Genomic DNA, 20,912 nt, shown 5'->3' on the forward strand with positions numbered 1-20,912 from the left:
TGATGACATCATTGGTTGTGGTTATTGTCTAACAGATATTATTATTATTGACGAAAATACTAATGTTCCGTATTGATTTGACATAAATGAATATTCAGATAGAGACGCTGAGAGTTACAACATACTAAATGACACGGCCGGGTGGCGTTACACTGACTTACAATTCCATACTGGGTGTGCTCAAGCTGCCATCTACAGTTACTGAGGGTACTAAGAGATACGAAACACTGAAGTACTGAAATCCTGCCTAACATACAGTACCTGTAGTGACACAGGCAGAGTGTTGTGTACACCACAAATACACCGTCTACAATACCAGTTCTTGAGTGCTACTCCTAGAGGCTTCAGAAACCTGCGCTGTTAACTTACCTTGGCATCACTTGCCTTCCACAACGCATTCCTCAAAGTAATCCAACCGCAGAGACTCTGGATTACAGTGAACACTATTACCTCTCGTTCAAAAAGTCCACTTTAAGCTGCTGCTACTGTTAAGGAAGGCCAGAGCGTGTTGTGGGGAGGTGTAGCCTGTGTGAGCGGGTGTCAGAAATGTGAATGAAGGCAGGGTTAGAGGTTGGTGGTTGGTGGGTTGTGACATGTTCAGAACTGTGTTAGGTGGGCGGTCAGAACCAGGAGAGATGACAAGATGAGTGCAGTGTTAGACAGGCCTGGGCACGTTAGCATTCAGGCACGTGCGCGCACCCACCCACCCACACACACACACACACACACACACGTGCGCGCTCGCACACACACACACACACACACACACACACACACGCACACACACACACACACACACACACACACACCTATTACCTGGATGCAGGTAATAGGGTGTGTGTGTGTGTGTGTGATTGTGTGTGTGTGTGTGTGTGTATGTGTGTGTGTGTGTGTGTGTGTGTGTGTGTGTGTGTGTGTGTGTGTGTGTGTGTGTGTGTGTGTGTGTGTGAGCCGGAGAGGAGCCTCTGTCTTATTCACTCACTCAACCCAGCCCAGGATGTTTACTTTCCAGAGTACAGGGACAGTAAATACACTCTGAGAAACCTCAGCTAACTCTGCAACCCAACAGGACTATGGCTGAGATTTGACCTAAAAGAAACAACATCATCCTACATCTTCACTGCATTGAACAGACAGTAAAGTCTGAGCCTGTGGACTTTGTCAAAGTATCTAAGTGGCAGGGATGTCAGCCTTCTACCTGCCTACATCATGTTCTACTTATCTTTTATATGTTTAATTATCTATTATATTTCCGCCTATATTCAATGTGGTTGGATGTATTTTCAAAATAGTTGGTGATATTGGTGACTTTTTATATCACTCTATGCATCAACTGTCTGTGGATATACAGTCCAAATTTGGTCAGTTTATGATCATTATTCCCAGAGGCACATGTGATAAAGCAGATGGTGTCCCTTTTGTAGAATCCAAACGTTTCACTATTTAAAAAAAATATAATATATATATATAAAATATTTGTATACAACCATCCATTTCATAAAATAGACCTATCAAATATGCTAAACATTGTTGTGCTTTGTTATACCTTGGGTGGAGGTATCTCAACGTTTGAAGGCTTTAGTTCCTCTCCTAACTGTGCCTACGCAATACGCAAGAACACTAAGGCATGTTGGGTTATGAATGTAAAGAAGGCTAGCAGCCCTGTGTGTTCTTAGGCTGGACAGGTTGGAGACAGAGTCAAGTAGGAACATGCCGACCTCCTCCATGTTATCGCTTCCTCCGTTTTTTTTAATGTGTTTTTATTCATTTAAAATCTGTATTTTTCACTTATTATAATATATTTATACAGTTGGAAATAGAGAGGGAAAACAGCTGAGAATGAGCAGGCCTGGGAATTACATTTATAGTATTTGTTTATTTACTTTTTCAATCTTTATTTAACCAAAGAAGTCAAATTTAGTTTTAGATCTCTTTTTTCAAGGGAGCCCTGGCCAATAAGTAATCAGACATTGGGGGACCATGGGGAGAGTATAGATTACAGGTGTGCCACCACTGAACCACAACCTCACCACGTCCGTAAGGTCCTAAGCATCCTAATGGTTGTCATGACAATGTTCAATCGATAGCGATCAAGGAATGAGATCCCTTGAAGTAAATATTTTATTCATGAACGCTGTTTAGGTGGAAAAAACGCTTTCTAAAATAGAGTGTCCTACCCGACACTCGGTTTGCATATAAAACCTCTTTGAAGCGGGCATGCATCAGTGTTAATTTTGCAGGCTTTTTAGTCACTTAGTCTTTTGTGTTTAGATGACGATGCACACCAAGTCGCCTCCATTTTTCTTAGTTCCAGTCCAGTTCCAGTTGAAAACTGAAAACATTCCAGTGCAGTCTCAGTCCACAAAAACCCCAAAACATTTTAGTTGAGTTTTAGTCGCTGACTACGGCTAGACTAAAATGTTTTGGGGTTTTTGTGGACTGAAACTGCACTGGAATGTTTTCAGTTTTCATCAACTGGAACTGGACTGGAACTAAGAAAAATTGAGGTGACTTGGTGTGACTAGAACTGGTGTGCATCTTCATCTAAACACCAAAGTGACTAAAAAGCCTGCCAAAATTAACACTGGCATGCATGCAACCAAAACAGCTAATGTCCAATACAGTGCAAGTCCATTTTAAGGGTTATATAATTATTAAGGAGGATGTTGTTGTTTGATTTTTTTTTTTTTTGTAATCAATTATTTATTGCAAAACAGTACACATGAAAAACTCACATTATTACCCCAAACAAAACAAGTGTCTGTCCTGATTTCCCCCCCCCCCCCTTATCTTATCGATGGTGTGTTGGCTGTAGTCAGCGGAGAAGCGGATGCTCCTCTCGCCGAGGTTGAGAGGTGTCAGCCGGGCAGCTTTGAGGATCCTGTCGCGGTCTGTGAATCGTAACATCTTGCAAATGAGGGTCCGTGAGCCATTGGCATTGGCATTACGGGGAAGAGGGAGACGATGTGCCCTCATGACTTCTAACGTCTCTCCGCTCAAGTTGGGGAACCATTTGGGAAGATTGGAGGAGATGTATTGGACCGCGTTGGAACCCTCGTTTCCCTCAGGTATTCCCATAATGCGTATGTTGTCACGTCGAATACGATCCTCTAAATCAGCTAGCTTAGCTTCGAGGTTAGCCTTGTTGTCAACTGTAGTTTCCTCAGCTTTCTCCATCTTCGCGAAGTTCAGTGCATTCACCGCGGAGTTTCTGCACGTCTTTTGTACAGTTAGCTAGGTCGGTCTTGATTGCATCAAGTTTGCCGTTCATACCAGAGAATTGGTTTTCAATGAAAAGACTTTGGTCCTCCATAGCCTTACGGCCAAGCTCCACCTGCTGCGTTGCGTCAACTCGCCATCGGCGTTGCGTCAACTTCCCGTTGTCCAAGCTCCACCTGAGCGTTGCGTCAACGTCAACGTTCTACTCTAGCTCCACTGGCATTTTTTGTATACGGGAGTAATTTCACCCTTGACTGCAATATGTCCACAACAATAACAACAACATCATACAGAACATTTTCCAATCAGGGTAATATTTTATCTATATATTCCCAAATAGATAGTTGTTAGTTCAGTAGATGTTCAACTAACTGTCAACAACATTTCAACTAACTAACCACTAATCCTAAACCTTGCCCTAACCTTAAATCTAACCCTATCCTTAACCATAAATCTAATAATATTTTTCGACCTCAAGGATCAGCCGTTCGTCGTCCATTCCTGCAACATGCTTTCAAGCACCTGTGGTGATTGACAGCTGACTTGCGTGAATAGCAATTCGCAATAGCTGAGTAGTTGGCTAGAAGCATTTTCAATCTGGTAGTATCTCTATTAACCGCTGTGGTGATTTAACAGCTGATAAAAAAGTATAATATATATATCATAATATCAAGTGCACTACAAACAGAGCAAAACAACAAAACAACACCAGAAAACAACCAATAGGCTATACAATTATAACCAACAATTGTAAATATACATCTCACGCCCCACGTGGGGCAAATATACAATTGGTCTCATTGTGACGTCTGCGTCCACCGTCAAAAATCAAACTTTTTTGAATGTCTACTTTGGACGCAGCCATCGGACGCAACGCAACGCTGACGCAACGCAGCAGGTGGAGCACCTTTCATTGATTACAATGCATTTGATCCCAATTTCGGACGCAACGCACATTAGACGCAACGCTCGATGGCCATGGTGGAGCTTGGCCGTTACTCAGCATGTTCGCTAGCTCATTTGTCTCCACTTCGTCTTGAGAAGATTCTGGGTCAGGAGAGGATGGCTTGGACTTTCTTGTGTGCGGCATTTGAGCTATCAGTTGTTAAATAACATTTACTGTATCAGAATTATTAAATAAAAGTTTACTATGAGTAGTTTCAAAAGAAATAAGGGAAATAGGGCAGGAGCGAGCGCGCTAAGCAGCCATCTCTTCTGCAGGTCACGTGACTCCCCCAAACTGCGACCCGTTGTTTGACATTTTAAACAGAATCTTTCGCACTAGTCAGCTCCTTGAATGGAAATGTAAAGACCTTGTCATGGGACTAGTTTAAAAAAGCAACACTGTATAGCGTTGACATCATGTTATATCCGTGCAACCCCACACAATTCTAGCATTGTGTAAACTGTGAACCATAAGTGCCTGACTTGTGACTCATGATTGCAGGTGTGTGACCGCAATGACGGTGGGAATAATGCATCTGCAATGAGGTGTCATGGTGTCTCAGTCTGTCTCCTAGGCTGCTGCTGCCCCTCTTCTGGAGAGCTGGATGTTAATGTTGTGGTCGGTAACGTGAGTTGTTGTGACTATGTGGTCCCATTGAGAGACAGAGGAGAGGGTGATGGGGAGGGAATATGTAAGGGCCTTAACAGCTCTTAACAGACAACCTGTTTGTGTGTGTGTGTGTGTGTGTGTGTGTGTGTGTGTGTGTGTGTGTGTGTGTGTGTACGTGTGCTCGCCCAGGTGCGTGTCTTCCAACACACAGATGTTCCACGCTGACGGATGCTGACACAATGGCCCTTTCTTTCATTTTCCCCCAACTCTAACCGTTCCTTTGACAGAAAACACACACAATGGCTCTTTTACAATACAGGCTTTCACAGTACAGTATGCCTGACAATATGGCCGATACTGGGATTTCTTTTTACATTTGAACGTATGGACACATACGGTATATAAAGAGGAGTCAAGGCTTCTATCTCTCCAATGTTGTGTATGTACAGTACTCACTATACAGCAGCATGTCATATCATCTTTTATATCTCTATCATTGCTGGCATTGTTACATTTTGTACAAACAAATGTGTTGCAAAAGTGGCAACTTTCGTTCATGAGACACATGAGGTTTATAAGGAGGCTACCCTCTTAAAACCAGTAGTCTAGTTCTCAATTTTGTAACCTCCCCAAAATCACAAGAACCTGTGACCCAGTCTCAGTGTTTCCTCCAGGAATTTTTACAATGGTGGCGGGTAGTGCTGACCGCGCGCCCGCGATTTTTTCGCGTGCACGCGCATGAAACGCGCACGCGCGCTCAAAATAACAACGTAATTTCAGCCAAAACTCGAGGATGGCCCAAAAAAATAAAATGTTTTCCTGTAAATTAAAAACAAGGGTAGTCCGTCCGTCCGTCCCTCTCTGGAATGGAATGGAATGGACTTTATTTGTCATTGCTACAGTACAGGTACCAGACAACGAAATGGTCCATTAAATAAAATGACACGGTTCAAATGTTCACGCCGGCAGTCCGGCTCTCACACATACTGGCAGCGTCCCGGTCTGACTTAGCTCTCGTTTGTGCACGGCTTTCTTTCTTTCCTTCCTTCCTTCCTTCCTTTATGTGAAGTGGCCGGTCCCGGGCACAGCTGCCTCGCATCCGCTCAACGAGCCCGGCGGTTCGGTGCTGCGCTGATTAGCGGATGCGGGACAGCTGTGTGAGCGGATCGCTCCATCTCTCATCTTGATGAAGATGAATGATCTTTATTGTCATTGTAACAGGTACAACGTAATTTAAATGAGGAATCACAAAACAGTTTTGCAAGCGCGTCGCTTCGCGCTTGTGGGTGTGTCTAGCGCTGTGAAGGTCTGAAAAGCGGCCTAAATCTTTTTTTTTTTTTGGGGTTGAGAAATCTGAATGGTGGCGGAGGAAATTCCATCGTGGCGGACCGCCACGATGAAATGCATGTAGAGGAAACACTGAGTCTTGAACCAAGTTTACTGCAAGAACCAAGTTGCTGTAAGAACCACGTCCTACTGTAAGACCAATCAGTTAGTCCTGACCCACCGTCATCGACATGTACCACTGACTTTGTTTACCCTGACTGACATGTGCTCTAAAAACCTACCCGTTGTTTAATCATCTGCCCCGGAAAACAGCTACTTCATTCACTTGTGTGTCAGGGTTTCCTGGCACCATATATCAACCTTTAGCGACTACACAAATGGAAAGGGTGTTTCCTGACTAAATACACAGGTTTACAACTGATTTATGGCGTAGGTGGGATCCACCTTTAGCCTGCGGCACCGCTAGGCTAACCTTAAAGTAAAAGTAGCTCTACAGCAAGATGACGCAGAGAGAGCACACATGCGACTTGGTGCAAGCCTACATCACACTCAACTGTGTGTTGAACAACAGCAGAGGGGATGAAGTCAGTTTAGACACCCTTAAACGTGGTGAATCCTGTTCAGGTATGACTCTTTTTTTTCTGCCTTTCTTTCTTTTCTTTTTTTTTATCTCACTCATCTGTGTTCCAGGTAAGGTGTTGAGTTTCAGCGCAAGAAAATCCCCTCTTAAAAACCTCAAAGGACTGAAAACCTACACCAGGGACCAAGCTGAAGAGAAAAACAGCGTAAAACTCCACAAAAGGTTTAAAAACCTGCTCTTCCAATCAAGTACCGCTCTAGGGAGAGTTTATCACGAGATACAACACCGACAGTTCACATGGCTTGTTTTAATGGTGACTGTCCTCAAGAAAACTCTGAGTCAAAGCACACGCCCATGACTAAACTGTTACAACGGAGTGTATCTAAACAACAAATGACAAGCCCTGCTAGATAAATAATGTGCAACCAAGCACACCTTTGTACCAACACTGATTGTCTTGTGACGGAGCAAGGTAAGAGAGGGGATAGAACAGTACTTTACCTTTGGCTGAGTGGAGAGAGGCTGGACTTAGCTTTGACAGTGTGTGTTGGAGTGTGAGCCGTGTGAGTCGATACACTGCCACACTTGATGCCTTCCGATCTGTCCTCACACACACACTTACACAGGACCACTTTCAAACAGACAGACACGCGCACACACACAGACACAGACACACACACACACACACACACTCCTTGCTCCAGCACCAGGAAGTTGCACATGTCATCTGAACAAGCTTTGTCCACAGTGGGTGTTCCTTCAGCTCCCTGCGTAAACACGGACAGACGTGTGAGGGCAGAGCCTGGGCCCTATACCTGGGATAGGGTGTGTGTGTGTGTGTGTGTGTGTGTGTGTGTGTGTGTGTGTGTGTGTGTGTGTGCGTGTGCGTGTGCGTGTGTGTGTGCGTGCGTGTGCCAATGAGCACCAATGTTGTCAGGGTCGCTGAACTAAGCCAAAAAAACTAAACAAGAGTGATGAAACAAGAAGGTCTGGAAAGGGATGCTGTAGATAACCCTAACCCTAAGTTGAGGGCACAGAGTAGGAGTTTATTTTCTTCTAATTAGTCAAACAACTACTTAAAAACAAAAAAAGAGCAGGCTCCAACATCTCAGGCTCCAAATACTATTATTAGTTCTAGCTGACATTGAGTCTCATTTGTGTTAGTGTTTGTGTGAAAATGTATTACCTTTATGAGGAATATTACTTTTAATTTCAAAATACCCTGTTCATGTGACAACAAATGATTTCCTATTGATACTCCCTAACTAAAGTTGTTGAGTCCATATAGAATGAAACATTGACTAAAATATGTTTTATGTCCTGTGTAACAATAATTAAAGACAACAAAAAGAAAGAAATCCTTCTTCTAGCACGACGACTGCCAATGGCCCCTGGCCTGAGCATAGATGACTTTTTCCTGCTGTGACTGGTGGATAGATGATTCACTTCAGTCAAATGTATTTGTTGTAAGACACTTTGGAATAAGGCGTCTGCTAAATGCCAAAAATGTAAATGTAATAAAAGGCTAAGTTCAGATTTCAGTATTTCAGAGAGAGAGTTTATCACCAACTGAAAAATGGGCCGTTGGAGACGTGTTTTGCTAAGGAGAGATGTGTTGTGTTCACCTCATATCCCTGGAGCAACAGACTCGCAAGATGGACCTATCTATGACGGCATTTGAAAAGGTCATGTAAAACCAAAAGCTGACGCCTCAGATGAAACATACAAAACAAGCAAGAGGGAAATAAATTAATCATAGCCCAAACAAAAGGTCAACGCGCCGCACAAATGTTTCTGTTTTCCTCAGACTCATAAGGGCCTACCTTGTCCTACTCTCCTCCGGCTCATAAGGCGAGCAAACAGCTTGACCTTGTCTTCACCAGATCCTCCCATACCTCCAGTCTCTACCCACACACGCAACCTGCATACCCTCTCCTCCACCACTCTCTCTTCCTCTGTCTTATCCTCCCTACCCTCTGTTGAATCTTTCTCCCTTCTATCCACTGATGCAGCCTCCTCCATCCTCCTGTCCACTCTTTCCTCATCCTTCGACTCTCTCTGTGCACTGACCACAACCCAGCATGATCCTCTCCATGCGCTCCTTGGCTGTCAGCTCCGGGGGACTGAGCCCCTGATGACCTAAACCCTTATCTCTCTCTCCTCCTCAACTACACCTCCTCTGCATCCGCTGCTAAAGCTTCTTACTAGCATTCCAAAATTCAACCCTCTGTCTCTGACCCAAGAAAACTGTTCTCCACATTTTCTCTCACTCCTCAACCCACTTCCTCCCCCTCCTCTCGGTCTGCGGATGTCACCTCCTTTGAAAAAAGGTTGATGATATCAGCATCTTTCTCTCGACCTCTCACCATCACTGCTACCACCCCTCCCAAACCCACTGCATTACACTCAGTCTCTGGTTTATCAGCTCTTTCCCCCCTCTTCCCTTATGACATTCTAAAACTGGTCACATCCAAGCAGGCAACCACCTCACCCTCTCGATCCTCTCCCCTCCCCCCTTCTCCAATCCATTTACAAAGACCTCCTTCCTTTCCTTACCACCATAATCAACTCCTCCCTATCCACAGGATCTCTCCCTGCCTTTGACAGCCAAAGTCAAACCTCTTCTCAAGAACTCCCAACTCTTGACCCATCCTCTGTCCATAACTACAGACCGGTATCCCTTCTCTCCTTCATATTTAATACTCTTGAAAGCGCTTGTCTCTAATCAACTGTCTCACTATCTCCTTCAGAACAACCTCCTTGACCATCACCAATCCAGCTTTAAGGTTGGGCACTCCACTGAGACTGCTCTCTTTGCTGTCACAGAGGCCCTCCACTCTGCTCAAGCTTCCTCCCTCTCCTCTGTTCTCATTCTTCTGGACCTGTCTGCTGCCTTCAACACAGTAAACCACCTGATCCTTCTCTCCATCCTCTCAGAACTGGGCATCTCTGGCTCTCTCGCACTCTCCTGGTTTGCATCCTACCTGTCTGATCACTCTTACCAGATCACTATCACAATTTGATCTAACTTTATCTATTTTCCCTTGCCTCTGATATGTTGTTATTATATTCTATATGTCTCCTTATATGGACCCTAGGTGGAGCCCCCCCGAGCGGAAGTATCTCACACGATTATACTTGTATAACCGGAGTGACAAATAAACATCTTGTAACTTATCTTGTAACTTCTTGTAACTTGTCCTCTCCACGAGCCCTCACCACTGGGCTCCCCTAGGGCTCTGTCCTAGGGCCCTTACTGTTCTCTCTCTATACCAAATCTTTCAAATGCATATGACACTAAACTCTTTCTCTGCCCCCCCCCCCCCCCCTCTGATTCGCAGGTGGCAACATGTGTCTCTGCATGTCTTTCAAACATTTCGGCTTGGATGTCAGCCCACCACCTCAAGCTCAGTCTTAATAAGACTGAGATACTCTTCCTCCCTGGGAAAGCTTCCTCTCTCCAAGTTTTCTCCATCACAGTAGAGAACTCTACTGTGACCTCCTCCCAGACAGCCAAGAACCTCGAGGTGATCCTTAACAACCACTTATCCACTTATATGCGGCGAACATCATAGCGATAGCATGCTCCTGTAGATTCTTCCTCTACATCTATTCCTCACAGAGTCACTACCTATCTTCCACCATAGGTTAAAGACCCATCTCTGCAGGCTTCATCTTAACACATACTGTACATTTTAAAAAGTAATTATTCCTTTTTCTAACACAGTGACTCCCAATGGTCTCTGGTCCTAGCATAAATTACTTTTTCTTATGATGACCGATGGAGAGATGATTCACTTACTTAGATATATTTATTGTACGTCGCTTTGGATACAAGCGTCTGCTAAATTCCAAAAATGTAAATGTAATGTATGTATGTATGTAATCACGCGTACATACACACACACACACACACACACACACACACAGTGAAATGTCTGTATTTTATCTTCATACACATGTAGCCTTCCTTAGAGGTCAAAGTCCTCCTGCAGCCTTAGTAGACAGAGGGCAGGATTACTGTATGACACTACCATATAGTACTGTATGACTCTACCATATATTACTGTATGACTCTACCATATAGTACTGTATGACACTACCATATATTACTGTATGACACTATCATATATTACTGTATGACACTACCATATATTACTGTATGACTCTACCATATATTACTGTATGACTACCATATATTACTGTATGACACTACCATATATTACTGTATGACTCTACCATATATTACTGTATGACTACCATATATTACTGTATGACTCTACCATATATTACTGTATGACACTACCATATATTACTGTATGACACTACCATATATTACTGTATGACACTACCATATATTACTGTATGACTCTACCATATAGTACTGTATGACACTACCATATATTACTGTATGACTCTATCATATATTACTGTATGACACTACCATATATTACTGTATGACACTACCATATATTACTGTATGACACTATCATATATTACTGTATGACACTACCATATATTACTGTATGACTCTACCATGTATTACTGTATGACACTACTATGTAAAACAAACTGATTATCAACCATTAGTGGCCTGATATGGGACACACACAGACACAGAACTGGCATATGTGAACTGTCTAAACAGAAGCTCAATGCATGCTACTTATCTAAACATTATACTGACTCTCATTGCATAGTAAACACAACTATTTGTGTTTGTTTCCCACAGGTAAACAGGGTTTGTGTGCTGGTTAAACATACCAGGTAGACTACCGTCACAAGTACACATCATGCTGTAATAGGTACAGTAAGTATTTTGTGTGTCTGTACTTTCTAAACAAAGATACTGCAGTGCATCAACATGACTTTGGTGGTCTTGACTGAATTCCAGACAGACAGTGTCTGTAAAAGTCATGAGTCAAAGGTAGGAAGCATCCTAAGCAGATGTTACCACAGCTAATTATGGAAAGTAGCCTTTGGCAAAACAACGTGTCCTTTGCAGGTGTCTCGCTGGCTCCCACATTTCCTCTCTATTGTGTGTGGGGACTGCTAGACTGCTAGGGATGTCCCATTGCAAACAGACAGCTGACATGAGCATCATCATCAAAGGATTGCTTCTCCTTTAATCAAGGCAGTCCAAAAAGGCCATATAATTCACCCTGAGTTGTCGAGCTGGGCTAAGCGGGCTACCTGAAAGTGGTACAGATTCTAGTCCTTTATCTAGTTTTCTAGTCCAGCGTGGTGGAACGTTAGGGGTCAGTTAGTCAAGTCAAACCTACAGTGAACTGCAGTAAATGCCCCCTGACATAGACAGAGAGGAGGAATTCGGACATACCTGTAGTTGAGTAGCTCAGAATTTTGCAATGGAATCCAGTGGTTTGGTCCCCTCCACTACTGCTCACAAGCTCTCCCTGCATCTAGTTCCCATCTGTAACAAGTCACAAGTGTCTCACAACAAGGGGGGGGAGAATAACTCCACCTCCTTCTAAACTGTAAACAAAGTTCACTTCCTCCTTTGCAAGACAGCAGGCAAACATGCCCTTCCAACTGTCCTATTCAGATTGCCCAAGGGTTGCTAGTAGCTATCATTATAGAGACAAAATAGGACTGAGATACACAGAGTACCTGCCTACTGCACTAGGCAGCCAGAAGGTGTTCTCCTAGCGGTAACCGCCTGGCTCAGGTAGCTGCACTCAGGGGACAAAGAAACAGGTTCTGCAACTTCCAGACTACAGGGCAGCACACAGGCCTATGAATGAACACCTTCAACCCAGCTAGGAACGGCGCACTAGAACGGCCCAAGTAATGACATACACTATGAGAGAAGTACTGTTGGTAGCATAATACTTATGATGAAATGAAACACATTGTTATTCATCAATACACGTTTCAGTGAACTGAAACCCACAAGCCACACTTTACATACTGTATTATCAGATGATAATATATTCATTCATTCATGACCTTGTTTTATTAAAACAAGCATGTCAAAAACGTTGCAAATCATCTTAAGATCAATCAAATTGATACCAAATGATCTATATAAATACTTACTACTTGTGAATGATAGGCCTAAACTGTGCGTCAGCTGTTCAAAAAGTAAGTTAGTTGGCAAACAAGACTATATTACAGGATCATTCAAAAAGGATTTGGTATATAGTTGCATGATTTGTTATTAACTATTATTATTATTATTATTATTAATATTAATATTATTAATAATAATGGTTGTTACTGATACATGACTGTATGACAGGAGTGTGCGTTATGGACTTAGTGTACCAGTAAGGGGCGCTGTAACCCCGCAGTGTGTTTTTGTTATCGTTGACTGTTCAAAGCGACTCTTGGCCCACGCTATTTCCTGTTAGCCTACAAGTCTGTTCAACTAGTACTATCTTTGGCCGAATTCAAAAGTGTACCAACTATGCCAACGTTTATTGATTAATCAACTCTTTCTGCAGCTTGAACTGACATGATTTCGTTAATTCGTTCATGTCGTTCATTCACAATGAATTCAGGCAACTACTCTCGGGATTGCTGAACGTAAGCCAGCTCGCTAGCAGTGATCCCAGCGATGCCCCTCATCCCTGCCAACCAACCCCAGCTCATCCGCTCAAGTCAGAAAGACCAATATTATCAAAACTGCCTGAGGAACAACGCGAATGAAGCTTTCCAGACACTTGCAGGCAAGTCAGTCGAATCAAATGATACATGCCAGGGTTCGACGTTAAGGTTTTTTCCTACTTCTCAAATCTACTTGTCCAGTATAGGGGGTACCTGCCCTGCCCAGGGGGTACCTGCCCTGCCTAGGAGGTACCTGTCCTGCCTAGGGGGTACCTGTCCTGCCCAGGGGGTACCTGTCCTGCCCAGGGGGTACCTGTCCTGCCCAGGGGTTACCTGTCCTGCCTAGGGGGTACCTGCCCTGCCTAGGGGGTACCTGTCCTGCCCAGGGGGTACCTGTCCTGCCCAGGGGGTACCTGTCCTGCCCAGGGGTTACCTGTCCTGCCTAGGGGGTACCTGCCCTGCCTAGGGGGTACCTGTCCTGCCTAGGAGGTACCTGTCCTGCCCAGGGGGTACCTGTCCTGCCCAGGGGGTGCCTGTCCTGCCTAGGAGGTACCTGTCCTGCCTAGGGGGTACCTGTCCTGCCCAGGGGGTACCTTCCCTGCCCAGGGGGTACCTGTCCTGCCCAGGGGGTACCTGCCCTGCCCAGGGGGTACCTGCCCTGCTCAGGGGGTACCAGGGATGTGAACAATAAAACAAACAATAAATTAGGCTTAGCCTAAATCATTCTTACCCTTAGCTTAGTGTCTCTAACATACACACACACACACACACACACACACACACACACACACACACACACACACACACACACACACACACACACACACACACTGACTGCAACTTGTCCATGTGTGCCTGCCATCATTCATACAAAATAAAGTGCCAAAAGGCTGAATTGCCCAGAAAGCAGGAGTTAGGCAAACATGTTTATGGAAGGACTATAGATAGCCTAGTATTTATGTGAAGACTGATGTCTGTCCTATTTAGAAAAGAGGCTACAGTGCCGCCAGCAGTATCATTATGCTATATACTGATAATATGAAACTATGCATTTTACTTTTTCAGTTGTCTCATTAATTGCTAGAGTTCATTAGGCTACCTTAGGCTATAATAAACCAATGGAACATTTACCTACAACTTCAAGTGAGATACTATAGACCCTTACTGCAAGATATGAATAACATACAGGTGCATCTCCAAAAATTAGAATATCGTGGAAAAGTTCAATATTTTCTGTAATTTCATTCAAAAAGTGAAACGTTCATATATTCTAGCTTCATTACACATAAAGTGAAATATGTCAAGCCTTTTTGTGTTTGAATGTTGATGTCAAACGACGGATTTTACTTGGCCACATTTTTCTTTTTACTTGCCCTGGGCAACCGTTAATGTCGAACCCTGCATGCCTGGCACCATATCATTTCTGTCGATGCCTTTATCTTGTGAAATTAACATTGCACTTTTTTTGGTCTATTTCCCCTACTATAGGGTCGAAGAGATGGCTGGACTGGAGGAGAGAGATAGAGCTGCTGTCAGACCTGGCATACTATGGGTTAACAACATGCTCTGGTAAACAGCTCCACCTTGCTCTCCGGCATCATGTCGGACCTTGCATAAAAAGGCACATCAGTATTGTATTAGAATATAAGGTCATTCTAACCCTGTGTTCTCCAGGCTACCAGACGCTGGGGGAGGAGTACGTCAACATCGTCCAGGTGGACCCCACCCAAAGGCGGGTCCCTTCCAGCACCCGGCGGGGAGCCCTGGTGTTCTTCCACAGCGTTGCGCCTTACCTCCTGGACAAGCTGCTGGTGTGTCTGGAGAATGAGCTGGTGGAGGAGGAGGAGGCGGGGGGGAGAGGCCGGAGGGCTGTGGCCAGCCCCTGGACCCCCGGAGCGTGGCTGAGAGGCTGGGTGCAGAGGGCCGTGGGCCTGCTGACCGAGTCCCAGAGGAGGGCGTGTGTTCCGGGGGTGTTTGCACTCCAACAGGGCCTCGCCCTCCTCCACAGGGTGCATGTGGCTCTCTTCTATGTCAGCGGGGCCTTCTACCACCTGGGGAAGAGGACAGCAGGCGTCAGCTATGTGGGTGGAATCTTCTATTTCATATGACCAGGGGTTTTTCCATGTGAAGGGCAAGGGTTTTTTCCATGTGACTTGAACAGGGAAAAACTCCAGGTCCTATCCTTAGACTCATAAGGTCCTGGGTTTTTCCTCCGTCCTGGAATATTTCCTGGTTGTCAGGTTTTGGAAAATCTATGGGCCCTATTTATTCACAGGGTTCTTAACAGTCTTAAATTTGACTTGTTGAATCCTGCAGGAACCCTGTATTCAGTATTGGCCGCCGTATAGGTGCGATGTATGAATGTATGAATACATTTGAACTTAAATTAGGCTCATTTGTCTCATCATCAACAGAATCACCTTACACTGCATTGGAATTAAATACTGGCTTTTAAAAGTAGGGCCCAGAGAGTTTCCTGTCCATGTGACCTGGCCAGGAAAAACTGAAGGTCAACTATGACCAGGAAGGCCAACTATGACCAGGGCAAAAAGGTTTTTTCTTGGCAGAGGGTCACATGGTCAGGAAAATCACATGGTGTAAATTTACTTGATGCTGAAACATGGCGTGGTTTCTCACTGTGTCCCTTCCTGTTCCTCACCATGTCACTTCCTGTTCCTCACCATGTCACTTCCTGTTCCTCATCATGTCACTTCCTGTTCCTCATCATGTCACTTCCTGTTACTCACCATGTCACTTCCTGTTTCTCATCATGTCCCTTCCTGTTCCTCACCATGTCACTTCCTGTTTCTCATCATGTCCCTTCCTGTTCCTCACCATGTCCCTTCCTGTTCCTCACCATGTCACTTCCTGTTCCTCAGAATGTCACTTCCTGTTCCTCAGAATGTCACTTCCAGTTCTGTTCCTAACCATGTCACTTCCTGTTCCTCACCATGTCACTTCCTGTTCCTCAGAATGTCACTTCCTGTTCTGTTCCTAACCATGTCACTTCCTGTTCCTCACCGTGTCACTTCCTGTTCCTAACCATGTCACTTCCTGGGTCAGCTGCGGGTGCGTGGCGTGGCGGGGGATGACCAGGCCGTCCGGGGCAGCTACCGGCTCCTAGGGGCTGTGTCCCTCCTGCAGCTGGCCGTCACCCTGGCCCTGCAGCTCAACAACCTCCGGCAGAGGCAGAGAGCCAGGCAGGAGTGGAAGACGCACAGAAACCTGCCCTCCAGGTACACAACACTTGTTTTGCCTCGTTCACTTAAGACACGCGCTTTAGGTTATTCGCTCGATAAAACTTTGTTTCGGTTATTGCTGTATCAAATCATGGGCCTGTTTAAATTATTTACAGAATAAAATGTAGTCAAATTAAAATTAAAAGTAATCATTCAAATGTAATGAAAAGACATAGTTTTGGCATCAATTTGATTCCCCTCAATCTTTGAGTGGTTTAGACAAATGTACTTATTGTAAGTCTATTTGGATAGAAACATCTGCTAAATGACCAAAAACAACACACTGTAGGAAAACATAGTCTTTATGTGGACTTCAACATTTGCATTTAAGTCATTCAGCAGATGCCTTTTTCCAAAGCGACTGTATAAGTACATTTGTCACAAGTAAGTGAATCAACTATGAAACAGACGTTGTAAGTACAACCTTCCATGAGAACAAGAGCCATCGGCAGTCACAGTGCTAGAGAAAAGGATGGATTATATGGAATATGGGTAGAATGTAATTTCTGTGCAAACGGTAGAACTCAAATGTTGGAAACTATGTATGTGTGTGTTTGTATGCAGTTCCCAGACTGTAGAACCAGCCTCCCCCCGTGCTGCCCGCTGCGTCCTGTGTCTGGAGGTCAGGAGGCACTCAACCTCCACCCCCTGTGGACATCTGTTCTGCTGGGAGTGTATTACAGAATGGTGTAACACCAAGGTGAGACATCGCCTGGTCTGTTCATGGATGACTACAATACGAGTAGACCTATGTCTGTAATACCACAATGACATCACATCAGTATAAAACCTAACAACGCATGTGTACCTCTAATACTGAATACAATAGCATCGATATTGCCCTTTCTCTTTAAAAGCACCAGAATATCTTAAAGACCTTTTGCTAGCATATCAGCCCAATAGAGCTCTCAGGTCTTCTGACGCTGGTTTTCTCTGTGTACCACGTGTACAAAAGAAGAGATTTGGTGAGGCTGCATTCTCATTTTATGCACCCGAGTTGTGTGCCAGTTTACATTAGGGATGCAACCTCTGCAAATATGTTCAAGTCAAGACTAAAAACCCATCTTTTTAATATTGCCTTTAAATGACTAAATTATTAAATTATGAGTATATAATGATTGGAGAACTTTGAGCTGCAACGTTTGCAGGAGAAGTGCTATATTATTATTATTATTATTAATAATAATAATAATAATAATAATAATAAATAACGAGTAGTGGTTAATGATCCCTTATTATGGAAAACTCACTTTTTCAGTGCTTGTGCTATACAGTATATCTCAAAAGTGAGTACACCCTTTAGATTTTTGCAAATATTCTGTCATATCCTTTCAGGGGATAACACTATCTTAATGAATCTTTGATATAACTTAAAGTAGTCAGTGTGCTGCTTGAATAACAGTATAGATTTATTGTCCATTGAAAATTACTCAGTACACAGCTGTTAATGTCTAAACAGCTGGCAACAAAAGTGAGTACACCCCATAGTGAACATGTCTAAATTGTGCCCAAAGTGTCAATATTTTGTGTGACCACCATTGTTATCTAGCACTGCTTTAACCCTCCTGGGCATGGAATTCACCAGAGCTGCACAGGTTGCTTCTGGAATCTTCTTCCACTCCTCCATGACGACATCACGGAGCCCACGGATGTTGGACACCTTGCACTCCTCCACCTTCCTCTTGAGGATGCCCCACATGTGCTCAATTGGGTTTAGGTCTGGAGACATACTTGGCCAGTCCATCACCTTAACCTTCAGCTTCTTCAGCAAGGCCGTTGTCATCTTGGAGGTGTGTTTAGGGTCATTATCATGTTGGAAAACTGCCCTACGGCCCAGTTTCCGAAGAGAGGGGATAATGCTCTGCTGCAGGATGTCACAGTATATATTGGAATTCATGTGTCCCTCAATGAAATGCAGCTCCCCAGTGCCGGCAGCACTCATGCAGCCCCAGACCATGATGCTGCCACCACCATGCTTGACTGTAGGCAAGGAAGTGTCTTTGAAAATTTGTTTGTGTTTTTGGTGATGTAGTCAACATGAAGGTCGAAATCAAGTTAGGATCTGATTTCCTTGGAGAGGTGTATTTTCTAAACTTTGTATGTTTATATAAAAAAGAAAAAGAAGAAAAAAACAATACTATGTAATCATGTAACTTTTTGTGAATCTTGTTCTAAATCATGTCTACACTGATACGTGCTCCAACACACCAGGTGGGGCTAATGATTGTCAATGTCACATTTGTATAAAAAAGACATTGTTTTCTGTTTCCTGTTATACTGAAGAAGACCTCACGGTCGAAACGTCTTTTTTACTTGTTGCTTGATCAATAAAAATTGGAGCAACGAAAAGTGAGTGCGGGCTACCTTTTTGTATCAATATTACTGCACTGTCAGTTTTAGCTCAGCACCGAAGACAGGAGGATGTGCGTTATTTTTTCTTTAAATGACTGTAGGCAAACCACATTTGTCTTGGTACTCCTCACCAGGGTGCCGCCACACACGCTGGACACCATCTGACCCAAACAGGTTTATTTTGGTCTCATCAGACCACAGGACATGGTTCCAGTAACTCATGCTCTTGGATTCATTGTCTTCAGCAAACTGTTTGCGGGCTTTCTTATGCATCGGTTTCAGAAGAGGCTTCTGTCTGGGGCGACGGCCATACAAACCGATTTGATGCAGTGTGCGGCGTATGGTCTGGGCACTGACAGGCTGACATCCCACTTCTGCAACCTCTGCAGCAATGCTGGAAGCACTCGCACGTCTATTTTTGGAAACCAACCTCTGGATATGACGCTGAGCACGTGGACTCAACTTCTTTGGTCGACCCTGGCGAGGCCTGTTCCGAGTGGAACCTGTCCTGGAAAACCGCTGTATGATCTTAGCCACTGTGCTGCAACTCATTTTCAGGGTGTTGGCAATCTTCTTATAGCCAAGGCCATCTTTGTGAAGCGCAATAATCATTTTTTTTCAGCCGCTCAGAGAGTTCCTTGCCATGAGGTGCCATGTTGTCCAGCATTCAGAGAGAATTGTGCCCAAAACACCAAATTTAACAGCCCTGCTTATCATTTACACCTGAATCCTTGTAACACTAACGAGTCGCATGACACCAGGGCGGGAAAACAACATCATTGGGCACAATTAGGACATGTTCACTATGGGGTGTACTCACTTTTGTTGCCAGCTGTTTAGACATTAACAGCTGTGTATTGAGTAATTTTCAAAGGACAATAAATCTATACTGTTATTCAAGCAGCACACTGACTACTTTAAGTTATATCAAAGTTTCAGTAGGATAATGTTATCCCCTGAAAGGATATAACAGAATATTTGCAAAAATCTAAAGGGTGTACTCACTTTTGAGATATACTGTACATTTGGGTCTCTGATGACACTACACAGAAAATGTGAAATAAAGCAATTCAGTCAGTTCTTTGTGGGCTGTGTATTTCAGACTAAAATCTGAGTGGTATTTTCAACAAAAAAAGGTCATGTTTTAGGGACCCCAGAGACCTACATTAACTTGTGGAAAAAAAGCATTTTTATTGGATGGCTGTAAAGTATGACTGCTCCTTTCTATTTTCAGACAGAATGCCCCTTGTGTCGGGAGACGTTCCTGCCTCAACGTCTTGTGTACCTGAGGAACTAAAACTAGGCAGAGAACTGAAACCACAGTGTTCTTACCTCATACCTACTTCATACTTACAGTATGCATACTTTGTCATCATAAACACTGGATCACAGGAACATTGAATACTCAGGTAAAGATTGATGCTTGCACATATCCGCTTGATAGCCGAGGATGGCTTGCAGTCATCGCAGCCAAAATACTACTTTGTCTGTTCCTCCCGCTTGTTTACAATTAGCTTTACCTTTTTCCTTGTTGATCGAAGATCGTATTGAAGTTAAAAGCATCGGATCATACCTACAGTGTACGTGTTCCTCTCATGTGAAAAGTCTGGAAAATGTCACTACTGTTCCATATTTAGTGAAACAACAGTTAAGTTATCTCAGGTGTGGCTACCATGCAAGGCGCCGGCCCACTCATTGGGAGCGATTTGGGGTTTAGTGTCTTGCCCAAGGACACCTCGGCATGTGACCAGCCGGGGTTCGAACCGCCGACCTTGAGATCATTAGATGCCGGCTCTAAATAAAGATAATTTATTAATGCTATGTATTGTATCATTCATCATGTGAAATTAATCTTTAATAATATGAATACATTTGGGATTGTATCAGTCTAATTTATATTTGGAAAAATCTTACTTTTGTAATAAAATGCAGTCATGCAATATCAAATGTTTGTCTGTTATATGTGTTAATCTTAGTGACAGAGAGCAGTTATTACTACAACTCTTTTGCATTTTGGATCATAATGAATCCTACATGGACAGGAGCAGCCTAACCCTAACCCTTACCCTTAAAACATGTAACGTTAGATGTATAACGTTAGACAGGGAGCGCA

At 43.8% G+C, this 20,912-nt stretch overlaps 1 protein-coding gene across 1 annotated transcript; it reads left to right on the forward strand.

Moving 5' to 3' along the window:
- The first annotated feature begins 13,045 nt into the window (after window positions 1–13,045).
- Window positions 13,046–20,680, forward strand: pex10 (peroxisomal biogenesis factor 10). Its single transcript, XM_080533797.1, has 6 exons — window positions 13,046–13,330; window positions 14,697–14,777; window positions 14,883–15,289; window positions 16,272–16,444; window positions 17,012–17,147; window positions 20,034–20,680. The coding sequence occupies exons 1-6, from the start codon at window positions 13,219–13,221 to the stop codon at window positions 20,094–20,096; spliced, it is 972 nt and encodes a 323-aa protein (XP_080389923.1). The 5' UTR covers window positions 13,046–13,218; the 3' UTR covers window positions 20,097–20,680.
- The last annotated feature ends 232 nt before the right edge of the window (window positions 20,681–20,912 follow it).

This window comes from Nansenia antarctica, assembly GCF_963989245.1.
Source record: "Nansenia antarctica genome assembly, chromosome: 6".
In the NCBI taxonomy this organism is placed as follows: Eukaryota; Metazoa; Chordata; class Actinopteri; order Argentiniformes; family Microstomatidae; genus Nansenia; species Nansenia antarctica.